Here is a 23,398-nt window from a genome sequence, read left to right on the forward strand (position 1 = left end):
TCCTTGCACACTTCTATACTCTGCCTGTAAAATACATTCTGCTGAGCACAAGCTCTCCTGGAGTTCCAGGAACAGACTCTGTACTAGCAGGCACAGCAGTGCGATCTTTCCAGCATCCTTTCGCCGGAGTATTTCCAGCTTCTTCAAAATCTCCCACCACAATCCACCTTTCAGTAAACTACACCAGTAGTCCACTGGCCATTTCTCACCCAGCTTTTTGTTTAGCTCTTTGGTTTTGATGGAGTTTGGTGTACAACTGCATTTGAAAATGTTCTCGGATCTAGAGAAGGAAACTTGGAAGCTCCTCCATAAAGGAGAATTAAGATTTCTTTGGTTGCTGTTGCAAGATGATCTCTTAAAGATGAGTTCTCCTTGGTGACACACATGGATCCCACAACTGCAGAGAGGATCATGTCCAAATAAGTAACCATGTAATTCAGCTGTTCTTCTGAATCTGTTCAGTCAATGGCAGTTTTTCACCAGCTATCTGTTAGGTTGGATATCCAATGTATTTTCTTGCCACACTTAAGTAAACACATGAATTATCATGGCCAAATTCGTCATTCAATTTTAAACCAATTATAAATTAATTAATCTTTCAAAACCTAAAAAACCTGTAACTGTCATCCTGAAGTGAGAGAAGGGGAAAATCGTGTGCCAGATATGAAGTGTGTCTTGGTCTGATGGGAGCTGAAGGTCACATCTACCATGTGTGACCAAAAATGTAATTTTCCCCAGATCTGCAATCACATCCCAGCTTTGAGTTCTGACTTAAATATCATATGGCATTAATGATCTTTATGAGATATTAATTATCTTTATAAAGAGAGTATTCTGGTCTCATCAAGATTTTGGATATGCTGGAATACTGTTAATGTACAGGATAAACTCAATTAATAAAACTCATTAATTTCTGAAATGTTACTTATTCATTATCCCCAGTCCTTGGATGGGTGATCTCTTTAGTCAGATAAAATCTTGTCTTTTTAAGACACTCTTAAGGTACAGGCTACAGGCTTCACCTGGAGGGACATGCATGGAGTAACAGGGGATGATAACTGAGCTACTGGAGGTGCTTCACTCAGTGTCCAGAGGATTTTCCAAGGCCCAGTCAGGGCTCAGCTGCACCCCCGGCCCCGCAGCAGCTCCAGGCATTCAAAGGGCCACGCGAGCAATGGCCAACGTTTGCACAGCTGGATCAAATTTAGTGCTGCTAAATTTAGCTCCACTAAATTCTCCCTTGCTGAGGCAAGGCCAGGATGAGGCAACAGGCTCAGCTGTATTGGAGCAACCACAGTTTGTCTTTCCCCCAGCTGTGTCCTGGGACAGCTAAGGCATGAGCTGTGCAACAGGACAAGGCTTTGGTCTGCCAAGACCTAAGAGAGCCCCTCAGCCCTAATGGCCCTGCCTGGCCCAGGACCCCCCAAAGAGCAGGGCCAGGAACAGGCTCTGGGAGCCTGGGCTCTGAGCCTCTGGCGCTGGCTGAGATGCCCACTGTATATTTAGCACACGCAGCATGTGCAGTGGCACGGGATGATTTGCTGACGGAGGAGTCTTACAAGGAGAAAGAAGATGATGCTGAGTAATTTAAAAAAAAAAAAAAAAAACAGTGAAGGAAACAAGCAAATACTGACTGCCAAGTACTCAGCAAGTGAGAAAAAAGCAAGTTTCACAAAAAAAAAAAGCAGAAAAAGCCAAATGCAGCCTGTGGAAAAGCCCTGCCCTGGTGCTGACCGTGCTCCCTGGCAGAGCTGAGGGGAGCAGGGCCGAGCACATCTTAATGCAGGGTGGTGGAGATAAAAGGGAGGAACAATTCCCTGCACCTTCATCCACCAGCTGCCTCCCAACGAGCCACTTGGTTGTTTTCCACTGCAGATGGCTTTGGCACCTCTCGCTTTTGTCTCCGTCTGGGTGCGCTGCCAGCTCCTCTCCGAACCCGCTCTCCTCCATCTGCAGCCGTGTCAGATCTTCCTGGCCTGTTCCCCGGGCCATGAGGCAGCTCTGGCAGGGGAGGAGCTGCGTCAGGTGAGCCCTGATGGCCACCAGCCAGCTGGGGATGGGAACAGCTCCCGAGGCACTGTCCCTGCCCGGCCACCCCACCTCTGGGAGAAGGTGGTGAAGGATTGTGCAAGGCTGGCACTGCGCAGCAACAGCTTTGCTTCTCAGCTGGAGGCAGCAGCCCTGCCTGTTCCCAACAGATCTCCCCAGGGAGCAGGTCCACAACAGCCACAACGGGCAGGGATGAGGCACCACCACCAACTGCAGCACCTTCCCAATCCACTGCACAGAAAACACCTGGGTTCCCCTCATCCCTGTGATCCTGGCAGGGCCTTCTCACTTGGCATTTCTTGGTCAGGGCTGCTTTTCCAGGACATCTGCTGAGCTCCTTTGTGTCCATCACTGGTACCTGAGTGCTGTGGGCTGTAGTCACTGCCTGGCCCCCACCAGGGATCCCCGGAGATCTGCAAACTCATTCCAGTGCTGACCTCACTCCCAGCTTGGAAGAGGCTCTCAGGAGACACGAGACCAAGGCATTGACACAAAGTGCCACTTAGCTCTCACCTCGGTCCCTCCCGCTGGAGCTTGCTGGTGAGCAGCCACCAGTGACAAATCAATGTCCCTGTTGTTTCCTGGAATTCTTCCTCTCCTCTGCAGGGTTTGCAGAACAGCAATTAACACATTCTTTTTTTACAGTGTGACTTCTCACTTAACCCCAAAATTTTCTTCCTCCTTCCAAGTGCATGACTTGTGTAATTTCCCTCTCACTCAGCTTTCTACAAGTTCTGTTCATATCCCTCCCTCTCCTCTTGTGGGCTGAACAGAATTGGTAAACAACTCTTATATTATGGATGTCACATCTATTTTCCATCTAGCTTCATTTTATCTTTCTTGAGTGGAATGTAATAGAGGACACATAATTTACAGGACTGTTCCCCTCCTGACCCATTGCACTTGCTCAATTCCACAAAGAATGAACAGCACTGCAAAATTTATATCTCAGCCCACTAGAGAGTTTATGTTCGGGGCTATTTCTTTGTAAGGCTGTTTTCATGTTACCTGCTTATATTTTAAGAAATGGATCTTTTAACTCATTTACTTCAAAATGTGCTAATTTCAGTAAAGAAAAATATCTTCATCTTTCCAGTCTGACTGCTCTTGAACACTGACATGTGTTCTCATCCAGCCCTGCCCATCCAAGGGCAGCCTGCAGCCCTGTCACTCCTACAGCACAATCCAAGCATGGATACACCATTTACCCACTTCTCTGTGTCCAAGCACAAGCAGGTGTTACCTTCTCTTCACACAAACACAAACATTCACCACCTTATTACAGTAAGAAAACCATTTCCCAGTTCTGTACCTAGCCACTGCCACAAGCAATAACACTTTGCCATCCACAATTCAGGACAAATGATTCCCAAGATATACTGCATTGAATTATCCAGCTACAGCCTGGGTTGTGCATGTCCTACTCCCTCCTGCTAGCACAGACCTTACCACATGCCATAACAGATGTCAAAGTAATCTCAAATACTCACAGATTTTTCTATTTACCCAAACAAGGGAAGCTTCAGTTTTCTAGACAAAGTCCTCCACACTCCCACTGACAGCAGCAGGCTGGCTCTGTGACCACATGTATGTCTTTGGGAACACTGAGTAGGGATTAGCACTTTCCAATATCTCTATGAACATAAACTGTAGGAGCATAAACAAATTTATGCTCTGCTGATACCCAGCCCTAAGCAGTGCAGCACCTGTGCCAGCAGCTCTGCTGCGACAGCGCTTACAAGGAGCTCATTGCTCTGATTGTGCGGATATGATCCTCCTTGGAAAGATGGGAGCAATTTTCTGCCTATGAAATGGTCTCTGTGTAGCAATTCTGAGCAGCAATGTTTGGTAACAGCCAGACCCCAGATGCCAGCCCACACCTGGCTCCCCAGCCGGCCCCACAGCACAGCAGGAACAGCCCCGCACAGCTCCTTACCTCGAAGCAGTAGTCTTGGCCCAGGATGCTACTGTGGACTGGCTTGATGACCACTTCCTCCTCCATACTGAGATCCAGAGCCTCAACAGCACTACTGGGACTGAGCAAGGACTCGTGGGAGCGCGATTCTTTCAGCCTCGGCATTAGATGGGATCTGGAGGAAAAATGTTAACTGTGTCAGTGGATGCTCTCCTTCCCAGAGAAATTTGTTAGCAACATCCGTTAGCAACAACTGCCCAATATTCCCAGGAATGTTTTATCATGAAATAACTAAGGGCCCTGAAAAACAGGGCCTGCTACACTGTCCCATTTGTAATTTTTACTCTAAAGGTTCCATGACAGTCACTATGAGCAATAAAACATTTTTTCCCAACTCCAATGCAGTCAAGAGTCAATTATTTAGAGGTTTGCACACTGTGGGTCTCTGAACAACTGAATCAAACTCTAAATGGCCACCACATGTGCTGAGGGAGACTTCCCAGGTGTGGTGTGTTCCTAAACGAGACTTCCCAGGTGTGGGGTGTTCCTAAACCAGACTTCCCAGGTGTGGGGTGTTCCTAAACCAGACTTCCCAGGTGTGGGGTGTTGCAGGGTGGGTGCATTGGAGCCAAGCTGGCCCCAGCACCCACTGCTGCCTCATCAGCACCACCAGGTCTGCAGCACCTGGTGCTGAGCTCTGATGGTGCCAGAACCTCACCGAAACACCCCTGTGTAGATTCACACTCTGTCACCAACAACCCTTGGGCTCGTATGCTCTCTCTGATTGTCACACGCATCCCTGGGATGGGGACAGTGTCGAAAATAAGGCTGTGATAGCCCTATTGATTGATCTAAATGCTCTGGAGTCCCACTGGCAGCATTTAGCAGCGGGGAGCCCACAGACAGCGAGCAGAGCACCATTTTTGAGACAGCCAATACAATCAATGGTGCTGTAACTCTTAAAGCAAAACCAGAGAGCTCAAGGGGTGAAAAAAAAAAAAAAAGAAAGATAGTTAAGTACTCCCAGGGAAAACACAGCAAACCCATAAAGTGGCAAGGGAAAAAATAACTTGAGAGCAAAGGGAGCAGCTGCCTTCTCTATAGCCTGCACCATGTCAGATGTTCCTACGCCAGAGCTCTGATCCCGGTAACTCTGACCTTTAAAACCTCTGGCAAGCACTTTGGGGGCTCCCAAAGAGACCAAGGGTCCCTGTCCACGAAGGGAGTGTGATGCCTTCTCCAAAGGCATGGAAGGACAGCCATAAGGGGGTTTGTCATATTCTCAGCATGGTCTTTCATGAGCCAAACAACAATGCTCCCAGTATACTCCCAGCTTGCTCTCATGTGTGCGTCGAGTTTTGTTGTTCTCCAGAATAAAGCTGACCAAAACAGAGAGAAATGTCAACAGTGCATGCAAAATTCATCACTTCCAGTGAATCACACGCCAGGCTGGATCCAGAAAACAGCCCAAGGAGATTCTCAGACAAACAGCAGCAGCAGATAGACAGGTGCTTCTCTAGATTTGCCATTAAGATTCAGGCCATGGATGAAGCCCCAGATGATAACGGAACCGCCTGTGGCTGGTTCCCTGCCTGAGCTGCTCCGCGCACAGCTCTGAGTGCCAGGGCCACCCCTCCTCACCAGGGCCACCCAGCCTGGGGACACGCTGGGGAGGGCTCTGGGACACTTCCCTGCACCTACTGGGGTGCCAGCCAGGACCAGCTGTGGTGACATCAGTAAAACATCTGCAGAACAGCCACCAGCACAGGGTTTCTGAGGGGACAACCCCCAGCCCTCAGGTGCTGAAAGCCCTGTTGGGGTTGGCACAGCCCTGTGCTGGATCAGGAGCCCCGGGTTCCCAGCAAAGGCTCTCCATGCCATTAGCCATCCTCTCAACTGCCCACTCACCCCACATCTCTGTGGTGAGTAAATTGATCTTTAGGAACCCAGCACAGTCATTTCCCAGTACTTTGTGGCAATTTTACACTATTTTCACAGAAAAGGGTCCCTATCCTTTTCCTCTGAATGATACTGTAAATTAACTCTAATACAGGCAGACAGATCAAGTTACCTCTGGATGCTGAGTGCAGAACTAATATCCAGCAGCTCAAGAACTGACAATACAGACTGCTCACCCAGCCCAGGCAAGCCCACAATCGAGGCATTTATGGTAACTCTTATGTCCACATTTTACAGATGAAATTAGAAAAGGTAAATAACCAATCTGAGACTTGCATTCTTGTGTAGACAAATATAAATACGGATAAAATAAACCCACAACTCAGTACATTACTGAGCTGCATCGCTTCATGCTGGCCTAAGAATTTTTCTAAAAATTAAAACAAAACAAATCTATTTTTCATTTAAAACTACTGCAGCTGGATGGCCACGGGTGGGAGTGCAGATGTGCAATACGAAGAATTACCAAGGGGGAGTTTCTCAGGACATATTACACTCTCACCAGCTTCAGCAAATGTGTATTTCTATCCCTCCATGCTCTGCTGAATGCCTCTGGGAATCCTAAAATGAACAGGACTCTTTTAGGGAGGTTATTTGTCAGGTCCTTGCCTCAGCAGGACCTGCTCCCACGACATCTCTCACTCCTGAGCGCCCGCTTGGATCCAGCCCAGGTCAGCAGCAGCCACATTTCTCACCAGATGCTGCTCTGTGCAGGGCGAGTGCTGCAGGTCTCAAACCAGCCCTAAAACCCAGCATCTGTCTGTGTATCAAGAGCTAAGTGGGGAGATGTCATTAATTAGAGCTGTTGGAAATCTCAGCAGCAGGGATGAGGATCTCTCTGCCACAGCAGCCCTGGCAGGGCAGGACGAGCAGAGCCCTCTCCCAGGGCTCTGTCCCATCTCTGTTCCACCCTCCCATCTCCAAAGGGCACAAGGTCCTTTCACTTTAATCCCTGTTCCAGGGCAGAGAGCACTCGCGTCCCTCGGTGACACGGCATTTGTGGCAGGAGCCCGTTCACTGAGAAACGTTTGCCAGTCCCCATCGCTGCTCCCACAGACTTCCCCTTGTACCAGCAGTAAGAAAAGGCCAAAGCTGCTTTCCTGAGCCCGAGAGCAGCACCCACAGTGACTGGGACACCTGAGTCCCTGCAGACCTGTGCTGTTCCATGAGCCATCCCGAACAGCCAAACGCACCTGGAACACCATTTGCTGATGGTTATCACACACTTCCAAGATGACAGAGGTACTCTGTTCACATTCATCCCCCCACCATCACTCTGAAGATGCTGCCTGTGGGGCCATCTGATCTCTTGCTCCAATAACTCACTGCATATTCCAGGTCTTGTCCTGGTTTACATCAGCTGATCTAATTCCAATCCTACACCTTTGTTTTAATACGCTGGGAACGGCCAGCTGCCCAGAGCCATCTCACAGCGGGAACCCTCTTTCCAAACAGCACATTTAGTTCTTTTTGCCAAGGGCCTTTTTTTAATCCCTTTCCACTTGCTTAAAGTTCAGTTGAAATGAAGGGGGGAGGAAAAAATCTCATAAAAGACCACATTAGTTCTAAAGAGAAATAACATTACTGCTACCGGCACTGACCTGGCAAGTCCTGCGGAGCAGCAGCCAGTCTCTGGTTATTAAAGAAAGAGCTCTGCTGCCCAAGAGCAATGAGAGAGGATTGTTGTGCTAAATAATAAAAGTCATAAAACGTTACCACGTGAAGGGATGTATCCCCTCTGCCTCCACAGCCACTCGAGTATCACCAAATCCAACCAGGACCACATGCACTGCAGGGAAGACTTGGAAAAACAAGCATGGAGGGACAATCCATCCTCTCCTCACCCAACTCCAGGGCTGGATTTTAAGCAATGGAGGCAGCAAACAGTGCTGCAAACAGGCAACTCTGTCAGTCCTCATTTCAGAGCCTCACCTGCTTGAAACCACCTGGCTGCTGCTCCTGTGGTTTTATGATGCAAACGTTCCTGATTTTTCTCAAGAGACAGAAACAAACAGGGAACCTGGTGGGTGGCTGCATAGGGATGGAGCAGACACAAAACCTAACACTGAAACATGGGAGTTAAAAATGAAGAGCCTTTCTTAAATCTCCTGCTATTCTGCTCTGAACAGACTGGGGAATTCTGAAGGAAGTCCAGGTCCTAAGACGTCCCATTGACATCAGCTGCAGAGCTGGCAGTGTGCATGCTTCCCCAGTGTCAGAGGGATTTGATCTCCCAAATTACAGGTTTGACTCTGTGACACGTCTCCTGGCCAGGAAAGATTCCCTGTGTGCAGCTTTTTGAGGCTGACAGTTCTTTTCTGTGCCCAGCAGTGAGCTGGTTCTTTAGGGCAGCCCTGACCCCCTCCCCAGCACTCGCCCGCTGCAGGGGGTCCTCCGCGCCCAAGCGCAGCCGAGCAGCCTGGCAGATCCACATGCAGCATAGACAGAATCTAAATCTGTCTCCAGCCCGGGGATTAGGGGTTTGTTATGACTGAGTACAAAGTGCACAACTCCAGTAAATTGATTTGCAACATCAGATGGGAGAAGGATTTTAGCAGTCGCAGATGGGAGTAAATCACCCACCATCCTCTGCCAGCTCCATCTGGGAGCTCTGCCCTGTGCCACTGTCCCTCCTGAGCCTCACTGCTGCTGGTTTGCTCTGGGACCACGCTCTGCAGAGCCCAGACTGCTCTGATTTGCTTCCCACTCTCCTCCACAGCAGCTCTCCCCAGGTTTCAGCAGCGCCTGAGTGACCCCCCCGCCGGGGACCAACTTCCCGCTGACCTCGCGACCAGTGCTGGGAGTTCTCATCCCTTCCTCCCCTGTGCCTCATCCTGCTTCAATGTAACAAATAAATATGAAAGCGATGTTGTGGGAATAACCACCACCAACAGCACACAAGAGAACTCGCAGGCTTCCAGAAGATGAGGAATGTTTTTTTTCCTGTAGGAGAGGACGTGGGGATGAAGTCTCAGCACGCAGCAGCAAACCCTTCTCCATGTTCTGCTACCCGGAACTTTCTCCTGCCGTTCCCTGAAGTCCAGCTGCTGATCTCTGCCTGGGAAACACTGCTCAGCACACTCACGATGGGAACCCGGCATTACAGGTTGCCCTCACTAATGTAACACCTTCCCTGAGCAACACAAAGGACATGTAATTAAACTTATTAATGCCTGCCCTTGTTTTTAGACTGTTCTCAGTTTCAACCGGCAGCAGGATTAATTACATTCAAAAGGACTCTGTCAGCTTATACCAGATTCCAAATGTTGTTTTTGCCAGAGCAAACCTGAAGGATGATTTTAACCTGTGACATTCACCCGAGTGTGGGTATTAATAATGTGCCATTGCAAAGTTTGTCAGGGGCAGCCTGCAAGCCCAGCACAGGACAACCAGCAAGGACACCGATGGCATTTGTGACGTGCAAGAGGAGAGGAACTGCAAAAGCAAGGAAAGGGCATCAGAAGCAGGATGCAAAAGGTGATCAGAAATATACCTGAACTTCAGTCATCAAAAATGTTTTCAAGGAGCTCCTTCCCCGTAAGCAGAATGGCATTAACATGTCACTTTTAACAGAAATCAACACTTACATTAAAAAAAACCCTTTTATCACATCAGCCTAAACCAGCCTTAACAGTACCAGATCTGGGGACATCTGATGCAAACAGCAGTGACAGATCCAACACTCTAATTTGGAGCCCGAGCCACAGCACAGCCCTGGGAACAAGTCATTCCCACAGCACCAGCCTTTGGAGCGAGCAGGGACCGTAGGGCCTCAAAAACACCTGGGGCGCGTCCATGGCAGCAGAAGCAAAACCGGGACGCAGGGACCGAGCCAGAGCCCCCCTGCTCCCTGCCAGCACTCACGGGAGAGCTCCCGGGGTGCTCCCATCTTCCACGGGGGGAGCAGGGTGGGGATAAAGGGTTTGATTTCTATCACCTAAATTTTGCGTAACATCAGTCTGGAGGCGGAATCTGGACAAGGCGGCGAAGGCGAGGCAGGATGTGTCCTCCTGGTCCAACCACACGGAAACGGAGCCGCAAGGCCCATCTCCACAGCGCGGCTGCCGAGCCCGGCCACGGATGATGAAACGCCGCCAAGGATGAAAACAAACCGCGAACGCACGGAACGAGGGACGGAGCGCGGCCGCGCATCCCCGGGCCGGGCCGGACCGGCCGGGAGCGGCTGTCAGCGCCCGTCCCTCCAGCGCGGCGGCCTCCGCGCCCCGGCCCCGCTGCGCCCCCGGCCCGCTCCGGCCCCCGGCCCGCTCCGGCCGCCGCCCCGCCCGGCCCCGCCGCTCCGCTCCGGGCGCTGTGCGGGACCCCGCCGGTCGGGGCGCGGGGCCGGGCGCGGAGTTGGCGCTGCCCGCGCACCCCGGGCACGGCCGCGCAGCCCCGCACTCACCTGCAGGGCCCGGCCCCCGCCGCGCCGCCGCCGCGCCGCCGCCCCGCTCGGGCTGGGCCATGCCGCGCTCCCGCCGCCGCCGCCGCGGGCGGGGACCCCCGGCCCCGCCGCCCCCGGCCCCCGCCCCGGGCCGGCCCCGCCGCCGCTCCGCCCCGCCGCGGCCCATTGGCTGCGCTGTAGCTGGGCAGAGCGCTCCGGGCCCGCCGGCCCCGGAGCGCGGGCTCGGCTCGGGGGGCAGCGGGCGCGCCTCGCTCTCCGCCGCGGCCGGGGGTCTCCCCCCCTCGCCCTCCCGTCGCTGCCCAGCAGCGCCCCGTGCCCCGCGGTCCCCAAGCCGCTCACCCCTCGCCTCATCCCGCCTGTCCCGCCCGTCGCTCTCATTCTGTTGTGATAAACCGGGGAAAAGAGCAGCTCTCCGGGAGCCCGTGTCGTGCGTCGGCTGCCCTGGGCACCCCTGTCCCCGCCGCGTCCTCCGGCCCGGCACCGGGAGGGGAGGGACGGCGCCGCCCGCCCGCCTGTCCCTGCCCTCGGCCGCGCACCGCATTCCTTTCCCGTTTCGGAGAGCCGAGTCACTGACCTTTGCAGCAGCGCGATCCACAGCAGGGAGTAGCGCCTGCAGCAGCAGCCGGCGGCCCCTGCGTGAGCCATGGTCCTCACCCCGCACGGAGCGCGCCCGCATCGGCGCGGAGCTCACCGGGGGCTCCCGGCTGGGCTCCCCGGCGGGGCCCGAGGGCGCGGGGCTCAGGCCCGGGCGGCCTCACGGAACGCAGGGCCCGGGGCAGCAGGTGAGCGGCAGAGGAGACGCGAGGCAGCGGAGAAGAGACGGGAAGGCTGCGCGGCATGGTCCCACTGTCCCGACTGCCACCATCCTCACCCAGCCCACGCCGACACGTTCCCAGAGCCAGACTGCTGCTGTCATCCTGGCGTATTCAAATGCCTCCATTACTCATCAAGAACAAAGCAGGACTATCTAGTAAATGAAAAACCACCACATGGCACTGTCCCCTGCCTCCTACTGATGGCTGCTTCCTCTTCCACTTTTCAAAGGCTACTGTCCATGTCTGCAGCAAAGCATAAATCCTCCAGCTCATGCGAGGCAGCTCCGGATCAGCGGAGGAAGCCGGCACCTGGGCTGCGGACGCTGGTCAGCTTTGGAGGGGCAAACGCCAATAACGGTAAACATCCCCAGGTGACAGGAATACTCGGGCTTTCCCCAGAGCACAGGAGAAGGAAGCAGGTCCCAGAGTGGCAGACGGGCAGATCCTGCCCGAGGCAGCAGGCACAAGTCTCGCCTCCTCCAGGGACACAGAAGCCGGATTCCCAGACAGACCATCCCTCCAGCCAGCGCCACCGTGCACGGCACTGACAAACGAGTCAAAGTTCGCAGGTTCTCTGCCCAGTTCCAACACTAACTCCCTGCACAGACTCCCCTACGTGCCTCTCCTCCTCAGCCAGAGAGGTGGCCATGACCCTCTCACAGCCAAAGGATCCAGAAAACGTGAAGCAGCATTATTGCTGGGCTTGGCAAACAAGGAGCACGGTCACCTAAGGCCACTCTCCTTCCAGAGAGACTGGTCCCCAGCGCACCCCGGGGACAATGGCACCAGCTCACCAGCCACGCTGGCAGCAGAATGCCCCAGTCTCTGCCTGTCCCACCTTCCCTCCCTAGCAGAGGACATGCAGACCCCTTTTCCCTTGAAGTCTGCAAACAGCGCTCTGGATTTAGCACATTTTGCCTCATTTTTGCCTCCCCATTCCCCCACCAGCGGTTTGAAGTTTTCTCACCCTTTGCTGGCAGATGCCACGCAGAGAGACAAGCTCGCTGTCCTTGATCTGCTTTTCAGGGCTTCTATAAAGTAGGGCACCAGCATCAACCCAGCGTCAGGTTTTTGATACATTGCTGGAGTAGCCAAAAATAATAACAGGCAGCTTCAGTCAATCTTTTCCTTCTCAAATCTGCAGCAGCAGCAGCAGCAGCACAGGGGTCCTTTGTGTGGCGGAGCACAAATACGGTGCCCGCCAGCCTGCGATGCTGGTCAGCAGTGCAGAGCCATCCCCGCCTGCCAGCCGGGCTCCCCCGCGGCTCTTGAGCCCTGCACGGAGCTCTTGCCTTGTGGGCTCCCCTTCCCCAGAGCCATCTGTGTTTTGCTCTCTGTATTTCCTTTAGCACCTTATCTCCGTGGCTGCTGCGAAATGCTAAGGTCAAGTTACAGTTTTACCAACCCTTTTATCTTCCTGGCAAGGCACTAAAACACAGAACCTGAACTTTGGAACGAGCCTTCGCACCTGCAGTGGGGTGGAGAGCCGAGCAGACCAAGGCAGTGGGAGAGGGAGAATTCAGGTTCTCTCTGCAGCCCAGCGCTGGAACAGTCTCTGTTGCACATTCAGACACTTTATTTGGACACTCTGGAAGGAAGTACTGAACCCACCAAGCACGTGCTCTGGCCTGTGTTCCTGCAGGAAGCCGGCTCTGCTGGGAACTGTGGCAGCTCCAGCTGACATAAGGACCCAGCACTGCTCCACTGCAGCTTCCACATGACAGCAAAGGCCAGCAGGACCCAGTGACAGAGCTCTGTCTGCTGGGAGCTGCCCAGTTGAATTCCCCCTGTCCCAAACCTGAAATTCCAGACAGTTGGTCTGTGCAGGGCTGGGAAGTGAGCCAGGCATCGGGATGAAGTAACGTTTGACCTTGGAGCCTGTGGGACTGTTGTGCTGCACATTGATTCTCCACACTCACCTCAGCAAATGACAACTGTGTTTTCCCAAAGTGACATGGGAAGTGTCACTGTGCCCCTGTCCCATTGATCACTCTGGGGTTGGGCTGGAGTCTAAAAGACACAAACTTGTTGGAACACCGATCTGCAGTGCACAGGCCATGCCTTGCCCTCTCCCTCTCCACAGCCTCTGGACTGAATACCATGTGTGGCTCAGGAGGTACAGACAGAAATTAAAACTTTGCAGACCAGGGCCTTGGGGACTGCTCTGTCCCCGTCCCCAGGGAGTGCCAGGCAGTGAAGGAACCACATTCCACTGACTCAGTGCTCAAATACTGCTGCAGGGAGCATTTACTGCCACCAAGAAGAACCTGTACGTCGAAGTCTCAGCTCATTTTGTCCAAGCCAGGGTTTACCCAGCTTCCTTCCAGCGAGCTTGTAGCTCACACCGTGTGTGCACAAGGTGTTGTTTCCCTGTAGACAGCTGTTCTCTCTGTTCAGCAGGTGATACCGAGGTGTATGGCACAGTCAGAGCTGTCACTGCCCCTGCAGTGCTGGTGCTGTCCCCGGGAACTCTACGTGCCCTCCACCCCACCCCTTCTCCACACTTACACCTCCTGTTCCTGATGGGATCCCAGCATCACCCACTGCTCAAGAAATGGCATTTGTGGAAGGAATGCCACTGTCAGGGCAGGTAAACAGTACATTTCCATGGATTATTACAGGAAGTTTTCCATTCCCAGTTATTATTTGTATTATTTATAGTCCTCTTCTCTTGGGTCACATTTTCTCCTCTGGTCCCAGCCAGGCTTGGCTGACTCTGTTTCCTTGGCTGGGCAGAGGAGGATGGTCACAGCTTTGCCTCCAGCCCTCCAGGCAGCAGCCTTTCCACACTCCTGCCATGTTTACCTTTCAGAGCTATTAAACCCAGATATCTCTCACTTTTTATTGACTGTGAAGCCAGTGCTTTGTGCTTTATGACCACACTGTCTATCACTGGGAAACAAACAATTTCCTAATAACCTCAAGGAGTTAGCAGTGGAAGGGATTGTGGTTATCCAGATCTACTCCAAATTTACAGTTAAAATCAAATAGCCATTGATGTCATGAAAGCACTTGTTTTAAAAAGTTTGAACAAGCCCATATTCCAGCACAATTAACGTTCCAAACATGGACTTGCACAGCTGATTGGCTGTTACTGGGCTGCTGCTTCTTCCCCTGCGGTACTGACCCCCAGAGCTGAGCTGCAGTGATGGGGCAGAGTTGACTCGAGCACCCCTGAAAAATGGGGAACTGTTTCAAGAGTGTTTACACTGAAAGAATATTTCACTCTGCCTCCAGCCACCTTTCACAGCACCCAGACAGTGCATCTGACTGGCCAATTTCTCTTTCTGCTTATAATTAGCTTTACTTTTCTGCTCTCCTGGATAAGCATTAGACTTTCCTCTAGGAATGTAATCCCAATCCACAGGAAACCTGACTTTACTGAGATGCCACTCATCTTTTCTGCAGGTTTTATTTAAAACAGAACATTGTTATTAGCAGCAGATTTTTCTAAACCTTTTTGTGAGGTCCCATTCCTGCAAACATCCAATATCATTCCGTGCGATTAGTCTCGCTTCAGAGACACCACTTAACATTCAACCACAATTTGAGCCAAGGCATTTGCAGGAGTCAAGTTTTGAATTTCAAATCTAAACTACAGAGGGGTACCAGTGGCAAATGACTTTGAGCCTGACAAACACAAATAGATGTTTTAGCATCTAAACTACATTTTCCTGTGATTTGTCCTTCTGTCTAACAACACTGGCCTGTATAATGGGCTCAGTTTAATAGGGAAGAGCTGACTTTGGAGGTTGAATGATGTTCAACAAAACGATGTTCTTAAAAAGCAATATCCAAAGAATGCAAAATTTATAATCAGAATAAAGTTGGAAAAATATTCTTTTGCTGCTGCCAAACTTTCCCTTAAAGAAACAACAAGAAGAAAAGCTCAAAGCATTATAAAGTTTGTTTGTGGTTTTTTTATCCATAGCTGGCACCAGGATATAAAGCTAATTTCTTCCAATTGCTATCTGCCTTTTAGCCAGATAGGTTTTAGTGTCTTCTAGGGATGGATAAAAAGCACATCCTTCCCATGGGAACCTTCTTTTCAGATGGAATGAGAGGTTCACACCAAGGAAGCCAGTGATTTTTCTATGGCCTTTTCTGGGAACAACCCATTTGTTTCCCCTGGAGCAGTGTGAGGTACGGCTCTGCACCAAACCCAGGTCAGCCCCAGGGACCCTGTTGGACCATCCTGGCTCTCACCACTCCATGAGCAGGGATTAAACTTGGCAGTACTGGGGTGCACTGCATCACTTCTCCAGCTCATTTTTTTAAGTGCAAGTATCATTACTGCATTCTCCATGCAATGCCAAGGGCTGCTACTTCCAGAGCTGATGTAAAAATTGTTATTAAAACTTACAAACTGTGAAAAACTCTTTAAAAAGTCCAAATCCTGGCACTGCCCTAAATTAAATTACAGCCAGGAGCTGCCAGGGGTACCTGGATAAGCACAGAGCCAAGCGTGCGTGCAGTCCTTATCCACAGCCCACACCTGCTGCTCCCTCCTGGAAGTTTCACTAATGAACACAGTGTACAGCCCAGAGGATTTCAGATAAGGGAAAGGTCAGGGTGAAGACTCAGGAGTGAAGAACAGATTGAGCAGGGTTCATAAATGAAAACCCCATTTTAAATCTAAAATTAATTTTTTCAATAAATTAGGGCAAGTGAGCTTTCCTCCAGCTCAGACAATGAAGCTTTCCCTGGATATGGACCACTGGCGGGAGGAGGAGGCACGTGTGCTCAGGAATCAATGCTAATACCCTCAAAAATTAATCTCTGAAAATTGCTTCAATGGAATAGAAACGATTTCATATAAATCTCTGTATGGCAAGAGCTGACAGAATATCACAGTGATACCTGGAGTAGGTACAGACTGAAAAAACCAGGCTTTGTCTTTTCTTACACAGGGTTGGTGTGGTCACTCTGCCTTTGTGTGCCTCAGTTTCCCTGCTGTGGACACAGGCTGGGGCATCAGGGAGTCTGTGAGAGCTGCCAGGGTCTGCTGAGAGCCAGCTGGGGTTACACAGGGTGGATGTGGCTTCCCCAAGATGGAAACATTGGCTATTCCACTGGAAATGAGAGCCATGGCTTGGATTTCAGCATGCAGCCAGGATGGCTCTCTCCAGGGAAGGGAGGCCGGGCGCTTACTGCAGCCACGGGGAGTGCGCTGCACTCGGAATGTGTCTGGGAATGGCAGTGTCTGTGCACACTGTGCCTCCTGCTACCTGCAAGACAAAGCCAGCCATGGTGGCAACAAGCTTTGCAGATCTAAAGCAGCCCTCAGAAGAACAGTGTCTCTCAGCCTGGCTGAATGATGCATTAATTAAAAGAAGACAGTGAGCAGCGTGTCAGCTTTGCTGCTGACAATTCACCCGGGGAGCTGCAGCCCCTCCTTGGCTCCACCTGAGCTGTGCCCTGCTGAGCTTCCAGGGGGTCCTGTTGCTCCTGCCCCGAGTACCCAGCCCACACCTCTGCACAAATCCTGCGAAAGGGACCCAGAGCCTGGCTGCCAGCAAAAGGAGAAGGAGCTGCAGAGCCATTCCTGTACATGCAGGACACTCCAGACCCAGCAAATCATCCTGACCAGAAACACTTTGTACCATCTTCTGGAGATTCCTGAATGCGTTCTCCACGTGGATATCTCCACCCACATCTTCTAAACAAGGGAGCCAGAGGGGAGCTTGACCTAAAGCTTCACCCTGTGGAAGGGAACGGAGGCAGGAGCAGGGGCAGGTGTGAGCCCCAGTTCAGGAGCTGTACAGTAGAGGCAACTTCCTTTTGTGACCAAGCTATTCTAAATCAATCTAGTTAGAGAGATGCAAAGCACTGACACAGATGCACTGAAACTGGTTTGATCCTTGCCTGAACAGGATTAACTTGCCTCAGTTATTAACTAAATTAAACCCAGCTCATCATCATTGCAAAAATGACTGTATTTTACACTCACAGTTGTGCGGAATTTTTGTAGACAGAACCTGGAAGGATTTTCCTTTGTGATGGTGTTCAGGGTCACCACAGAGCTCCCCACAACCCAGCCCAGCCTCAGTTAACTCCCTGAGGTAGACCTGTGCCTGTCTCACCTGCAATTTTACTCCATTTTTAATGTCTAAACCTACATTTTAGGCCATTAGCCTGTACTGATCACAGGAAGAGTTAAAACTGCTCAGACACTCTAAGAGCCTGAGTTGATGTAAAGTAGACTGAGTTAAAATAAACAGAGTTGCACAGACACCTTTTTTTCTGCTGGGGTTCACTCCTTACAGTCCTGGCTCTGCCTTTTCCACTCACCACCACTGGCATTGCTTTGCAGTTCCCAACTCTGCAGGGTTAAATCTGCAGAGCAGGGCCCAAAAATTCTATTTTACTTTCTTCTGAGAAAATGCAAAATGTTTGGATCTGGTTTAGATTTTGTTCTTGTATTTAATTTCTCAAAACACCAATTTCCGCAAATATTTTTTCTTCCTCTGATGGAATATAAAACCACCATCCAAGTGGGAGGAGCTGACAATCCCCTCTGCCCTGCTGCCCATCCGCTGAACTGCTGCCATGCCACTGCACTAAACCACTTTTTCTTATCCTGACAGATGCTCAGCTTAGGTCAAATCCCTGGGAATACGTAGGGCCAGCGTATGTTCTCATAAACAACACTGCAATCTGCTCCTGAGCTGATGAGGCTGCCCTGGATTTACACCATGGCTGGAACCCATGTACAGCTCTGTGGTGGAGCCTGCCCAGAACTCCCAGATGCCGTGGCCAGCAAGGAAGCCAGAGAGGGGAATGTGGGTGCTGGCCTGGGTGGGCAGCGGGCAGGCGGAGCCCGGGAATGTCCCAGCCCAGAGCCGGGGATGAGCATGACTTTGCTCCCTCTGGTGACAGGGGCTGCTCTTCCAGTCCCTGCCCGGCTCCAGGAGAGGGCCTGGCTGCCTTTATACACCATTCCAGGGCACCAAAACTGAAAGCACCAGGTGAGTTTCCAAATGAGCAACTGTGCTCTAAACACAGCAAAAAAGCAAAGTCCATCCTGATGCAGTCCCAGCTGCTTCCCACTCCATCGCAAACAGGAGCCTCAAGCCTCCGATGTCACCATCCTGCACGAGCAGCATTAAAGCCTAAAATGGTTTCGTAAAACAAATGGAGCTGTTCGAAAAGGACATTCTATGTGGCCCTGGACTGTACTGTCCTCTCCACGATGGGACCCCCAGCCATCTCCTGATGTCCCTGTCACAGGGTGGGAGACAGAGCAGGATTCAGCTGGGAGGACACAGGCACAGCTGAACACCAGTGATTCAGCTGAAGCTCCAAATGAATTTAGGTGAAAGGGGAGCTCATTTCAGCAAGAGCTGTGCCACCTCCCCACCCAGGAGCCCACCCCACAGACGGATGTCCCTTGCCCAGGCTGCTGCCCAGGGATACGTGGGGCTGTACCGATGCAGAGGTGTGGGGTACCCAGACTGTACCCCAGCCAGAGGCCACGTGGGGCTGACAGGGGGCAATGGCCCTGGGCCACCTCATCCAGTGCCTCTTCTGGAGTGCTCCTCAGAAGCATCAGTTCTGGCCATCCCTGCCCATTTGGTTTCAAACTGTGAGGCACAAAGCTGCATTTCCTATTACCAGCCCCGGTATCCCTGCTCTGCCCACTCTGTGTTTGCAGCTCCCTGACTTCATCCCCCTGCCCAGGACACGGCTGCCAGCTCCAAATCCCAGACACACAGCCACAGCCACAGCCACAGTCGGGAATGGGCTCCTGGAGCCCATCACATGCAGTGTGATTCACTCAGGCTGGAGCTGCCCATGCCGGCCCTGCCAGGGCTGGCTCTCCACGAGGAAATCATCAGCCTGTCAGCAGCAATTACAGGAACGGACCCTGGCTCTTGGTGAGTAACCGAGCACGGGCTGTGACTGAGTCCCTGCACAAGCTTCAGTCCTGTCTCGTTTACAGGGCACAAGGGTGGCAGTTCAGACTGCTGGGCTCAGAGGTGGGACAGGGACAGGCCTGGCACAGTGCAGACTTCTGAGAAATTGAAACAATTGCCAAGTGAGAAGAATGTTCCATGATTTCTTCACTTCTTTGGACACTTGAGAAAAGCACAAGAGATGAGGCTCTGGCTGGCTGATGTGAGGATAAAACAGGAATCTTCCCTGGGATGAGGGATGGGTTAAATGCTCTGTGCTCTCCAACCTACAGCTCTTGCAAAATCCAGATGCACCAGCTGCCACACAGAATATAGAGAATTTGGGAAAAGCTGCCAAGTGCCTTGTCTGTTAAGTGCCTACAACACTCACATCCATGTTACAAATTATGGGATAATAACTTAAGATTTTTTGCTTATGGATTTTTTTTTTTTGTTTAGCTTTGGTTTTTTATAAAGAGATTAGAGCTGGAGGAACGTGTTAGCCCAGTCCCTGGGCAAAAATCAGTTTTAGTTCTGGGAGCCGCAAGGATGCAGCAAAGGACTGAATGTTAAATCCAAGTCTGAACATTGTGGTTTGGGAAAAGGCAATAAAACCCCCCTGGCATTAGGTTGATGTGCAGTTCCTGAGTACAGTCTTGGCCTGCCTTATTCCATCCCTTAAACACTTTATTACCTTATACACTTTGAGAAACAAAACAACTTTTTAATTCCTTTGCCTGTAGAATGTGAAAGCAACTTCTTCCTAAATGCAGCGAGATCCCAAGTGGAGCCAGGAAGCCACTTGAGTTGTGCACCACAAACACTTCCACGATGTGAATTAATAAGTCTCTCTGAGGATTGGGAAGTGTGCCACATGCAGCATTTCTGAGTCCACAGCCCTTTTATCTAAGTTGTTTTTTTCCTTTATCCTTGTCTCCCTCCATGACAGTTTGGAGATTTTTGGCATCCAAACTGCAGCCTGGCTTGTCAAGCTAAACATCAGCCGAGCCTTTATATGTACGTGAGAAATGAGAATAGAGACAAAAATAGTTATTAACTCTGCTTTTAGAATACTGAACAAGCACAATGGCTGTGTGCCAGTAAAGGCAAGGTTTGGAGCAGTTCTGATCCACATCTGTTTAGCAGTGTCCAGCACTGCTGGCTCCAGGGAGCAGCTCCTGGGGCTGGATGGGAGATTTCCCCTCTCTGCACGGTTCTGTCACCCCGATGGTGCCGTGTTGGGGCAGTGGCCACATCAGCGGGCAGCAAGGGGCAAGTTTTAAGTAGAAGACTTGGTGCTGCTGCCCTGTCTGCTCACTGGGAGGAGAGGAGGCTGCTCCTGGAGCACATCAGTGGGTTTGGCTCCTGCCAGGAGCGCTCCAGGCACTGGGATGGCTCCGTGGTGCAGATCCAAGCATGGTATGTGGGGACAGTGGGGAGAGTCACCTCCCAATCCACCTTGTGACACTGGCATGGCTCTCAGAGGGCTGGAGTGCCTGCAGGGTTTCTGTTTCCAGCACAGTGACGTTCCTTCCCTCAATCACATCCACACAAACTGTTTCTCGGAGACCATCCCAGCTTGCTGCAAACACTGAAACAAGTTTGGAAACACTGGGAACACTGGACTCCATTACAAAGAGGCGATCCACGCCAAGGCGGAGAGAACAGGAATGTGACCCAGTGGAACAGCCTTGGCTTGCAAATGGCTCGTGGACAAAGCTTGCTCTCTCTCCCTTGCTTCTCACTATTGCCAAGCAGTGCCTCACTCCCTTTATTCTGGCAAGTGGCTCAGGTAAAATGTACAAGAATTTATCTCCATGGATAGAATTTTAGAGGAGAAAATGGAAAACGGTGCTGGGTGACCAGCTAGAGTTCAGCAAGGTGCTGGAGCAAAGTCCTGCAAGGCTATTGTGGATGGCAGAACACCCAGCCCAGGACTGCAGGATGCTGCAATACCTGTGCCACACTTTGAAGGAATTTTAATTATAAATAGGAATAATAGGCATGGCCTAGATCCTCACTCCCTGCCTGGTGTCTTCCCCACACTTTGAAAAAAAGCCACTAAAATCAGAGATGTTCAGTTCCTCATTACAAGACTGCTAAAAACTCCAGCTCCTTTAGTAATTACTATAAAATACTTTCAGGCAGTTTTTAAAGGCATTAGTGAGATAAAATGAAGAAAAGAAATACTGCTGTTAAAGGTATGTTAACCATTCGCCTTATCATCCAGCCACTTTATTTTAATGAGGTTTGTTTTACTTCTGGTATTTACTTTGTCACACAGTGCAAGTCTCTGAGTATTTCTGGGTGAGATAAATGACTTTGGAGCAGGTGGGGCTGGCAGTGCTGTGGGCTGGTGGATGCCAGCCAGGCTGGGCACGCTGGAAATGCAGTTGTCACTCATGCCCTGTTGTCACAGTGGGCAGGCAAAGGCTCTGCTTCCATCCCAGCACAGCTCGGAGGGCTGCAGATCAGAGTGTTCGGAGAAAGCCTCACGCCGATCCCGCGAGTGGGAACGCAGCTACAGGAGCTTTAGATATGGTGATATTAAATATGCAACAATCATTCCCCAACATCAGAGTAATAAACATCACTGCTCCATCTGATCTGGAATCAGCAAGCATGCTTCTCACATTCACAGGGAGAGACAAAATGCTAAATTATTTATGCTTTGACGATGAACAAATATAGAGAAGTAAGTGAGTTTGGTACAATGCAGCAGAGCAGATTCAGGGCAGGTTATTGTACGTCCTTCAATCAAAACAGACTCTCTCATTACTCTAAACAATTGTTTCTCCTCCAAAAAAAGTGGGTTAAGGAAGTCTAATTAAGGGATAAGCTGAATAATTTTGGGTAAGTTTTTTTAGATCTGACTACCCAGGTACAACCATCGCCCCTCTCAATCCCTGAGTGTTAACTGGGATACAGCACCAGCCACAGCAATTCCACAGGAACGCAGGGGCTGACTGACTTCCCAGGACATGGGTTTTCATTGTACCTGCTCAGGTCTCTCTCTGTTTTATTCAACCCTGCCCTGCCCAAACAGAAGGTTGGAAACATCAGCATGTTAATGAACCCATTTATGATCATTAGAGCTATTAACCAAGGAGGGCTGTGAAGTTTCGGGGCTGTTGTGCAAACCTGGGGAGCTCAGAACCCACCACGGTCTCTCCCTCATTCCCAGCCCCTCACTCCCTCCGCGGGAAGCAGAGGAGTTCTCTGAATGTGGAGTGAATGGCTGCGCTGAGCCTCAGCCCTGCCACAGACAGATTTTAAATGTCCCAGGAAGCTCTGTAATTAAATGAATGAAAGGAGGATACTCCAGAGTGGCACAGACACCTTCCTATTTTCCATATAAATGCAGGATCACTATTACACCTTCCACTGCCCTGAGACCTGCGGCCAGCATTAGCTGATGTTTGCCATGCCCCACTGACATTTCAAGCTTGGCAGGAATAAAAATCCACAGAGAAAGTGGTGGAACTGCAGGAGGAATGACAAGAATTCTGGGACAGGAATGCCCTCAGAGCCTGATTTTCAGCAGCCACGTCAAGCCCTCTGCTACCCACATGTGTGTGCATGTGATAGGGAAGGGGATGAGATGGGAAAGAGGGGATGAGAGCTGTCCTTCAATTTCTCAACTGTTTCTTAACTTAAATCCTTCATTCTGAGCATAAGTACTAAATCAGGCTCAAGGAAGGAAAAACTTAATTAATCAGAGGTAGCCAAGTTCAAAGTGCGCCTGGGGTCGGCTTTATTACTCTCCTTCACTTTGGAGGTACAGGGTTTATGGATAATCCCTGTCTGCTGCAGAATGACAACTATGTGGTGCTGAGTATTATTTCCTGGCAGTAACTAAATTTGAAGGTCTCCTTTCCTTCCACTCATCTTTTTAAAGTTTAATATTGTCACTGAAATATAACCAAGGGCCATATATAGCACAAGAGTTTAAAATACCATGCCCAGCCTGGTGACACCTGGTTCCAGCTCCACTCGTACCTTGCAGACTCCCCTCACCAAGGCTTTTGATCCCGTGAAACTGGGAATTCCTGGACATGAGCAAGGGCTGCGTGGTGCCCTGAGGTAACAGGCCAAGCAAGCCTTCTATATGCTTACGGAGTACCTCCATATCCATAACTCTGCTGCTTCAATCCAGGGAACTGCATCATCATAAAAACCACTTGATTATCTCCATAACAAACACTTCATTTTCTCCATGGATAGAATCACTCAGGAATTTAACCAATACCAACAGCCATCCATTACCTGATTAAACACCAGCAGTGATAACACCATCAAAAGCAGAATCAGGTGTTTGTGGAGCACCCCGTTAGCAGAACCAGTCTGCAGAGCTGCCCACACA

General features: G+C 50.9%; 1 protein-coding gene across 14 annotated transcripts in view; it reads right to left on the reverse strand.

Annotated features, from left to right (window-relative positions):
* Window positions 1–23,398, reverse strand: part of LOC125336553 (DAB2 interacting protein) — a 164,028-nt gene that overhangs the window by 35,208 nt on the left and 105,422 nt on the right. For 9 of the 14 annotated variants that reach the window (XM_048325124.1, XM_048325125.1, XM_048325126.1 and 6 more), the window contains one exon: window positions 3,986–4,139. In XM_048325124.1, coding sequence (XP_048181081.1) covers window positions 3,986–4,139 — 154 coding nt within the window. Of the gene's footprint in view, window positions 1–3,985; window positions 4,140–9,860; window positions 9,962–10,325; window positions 10,366–10,664; window positions 10,783–10,899; window positions 10,986–12,107; window positions 12,443–23,398 lie in introns of those variants that run through there. The other 5 variants (XM_048325127.1, XM_048325128.1, XM_048325129.1 and 2 more) reach the window with 5 other exon arrangements.

This window comes from Corvus hawaiiensis, chromosome 21 (assembly GCF_020740725.1).
Source record: "Corvus hawaiiensis isolate bCorHaw1 chromosome 21, bCorHaw1.pri.cur, whole genome shotgun sequence".
Classification (NCBI taxonomy): Eukaryota; Metazoa; Chordata; class Aves; order Passeriformes; family Corvidae; genus Corvus; species Corvus hawaiiensis.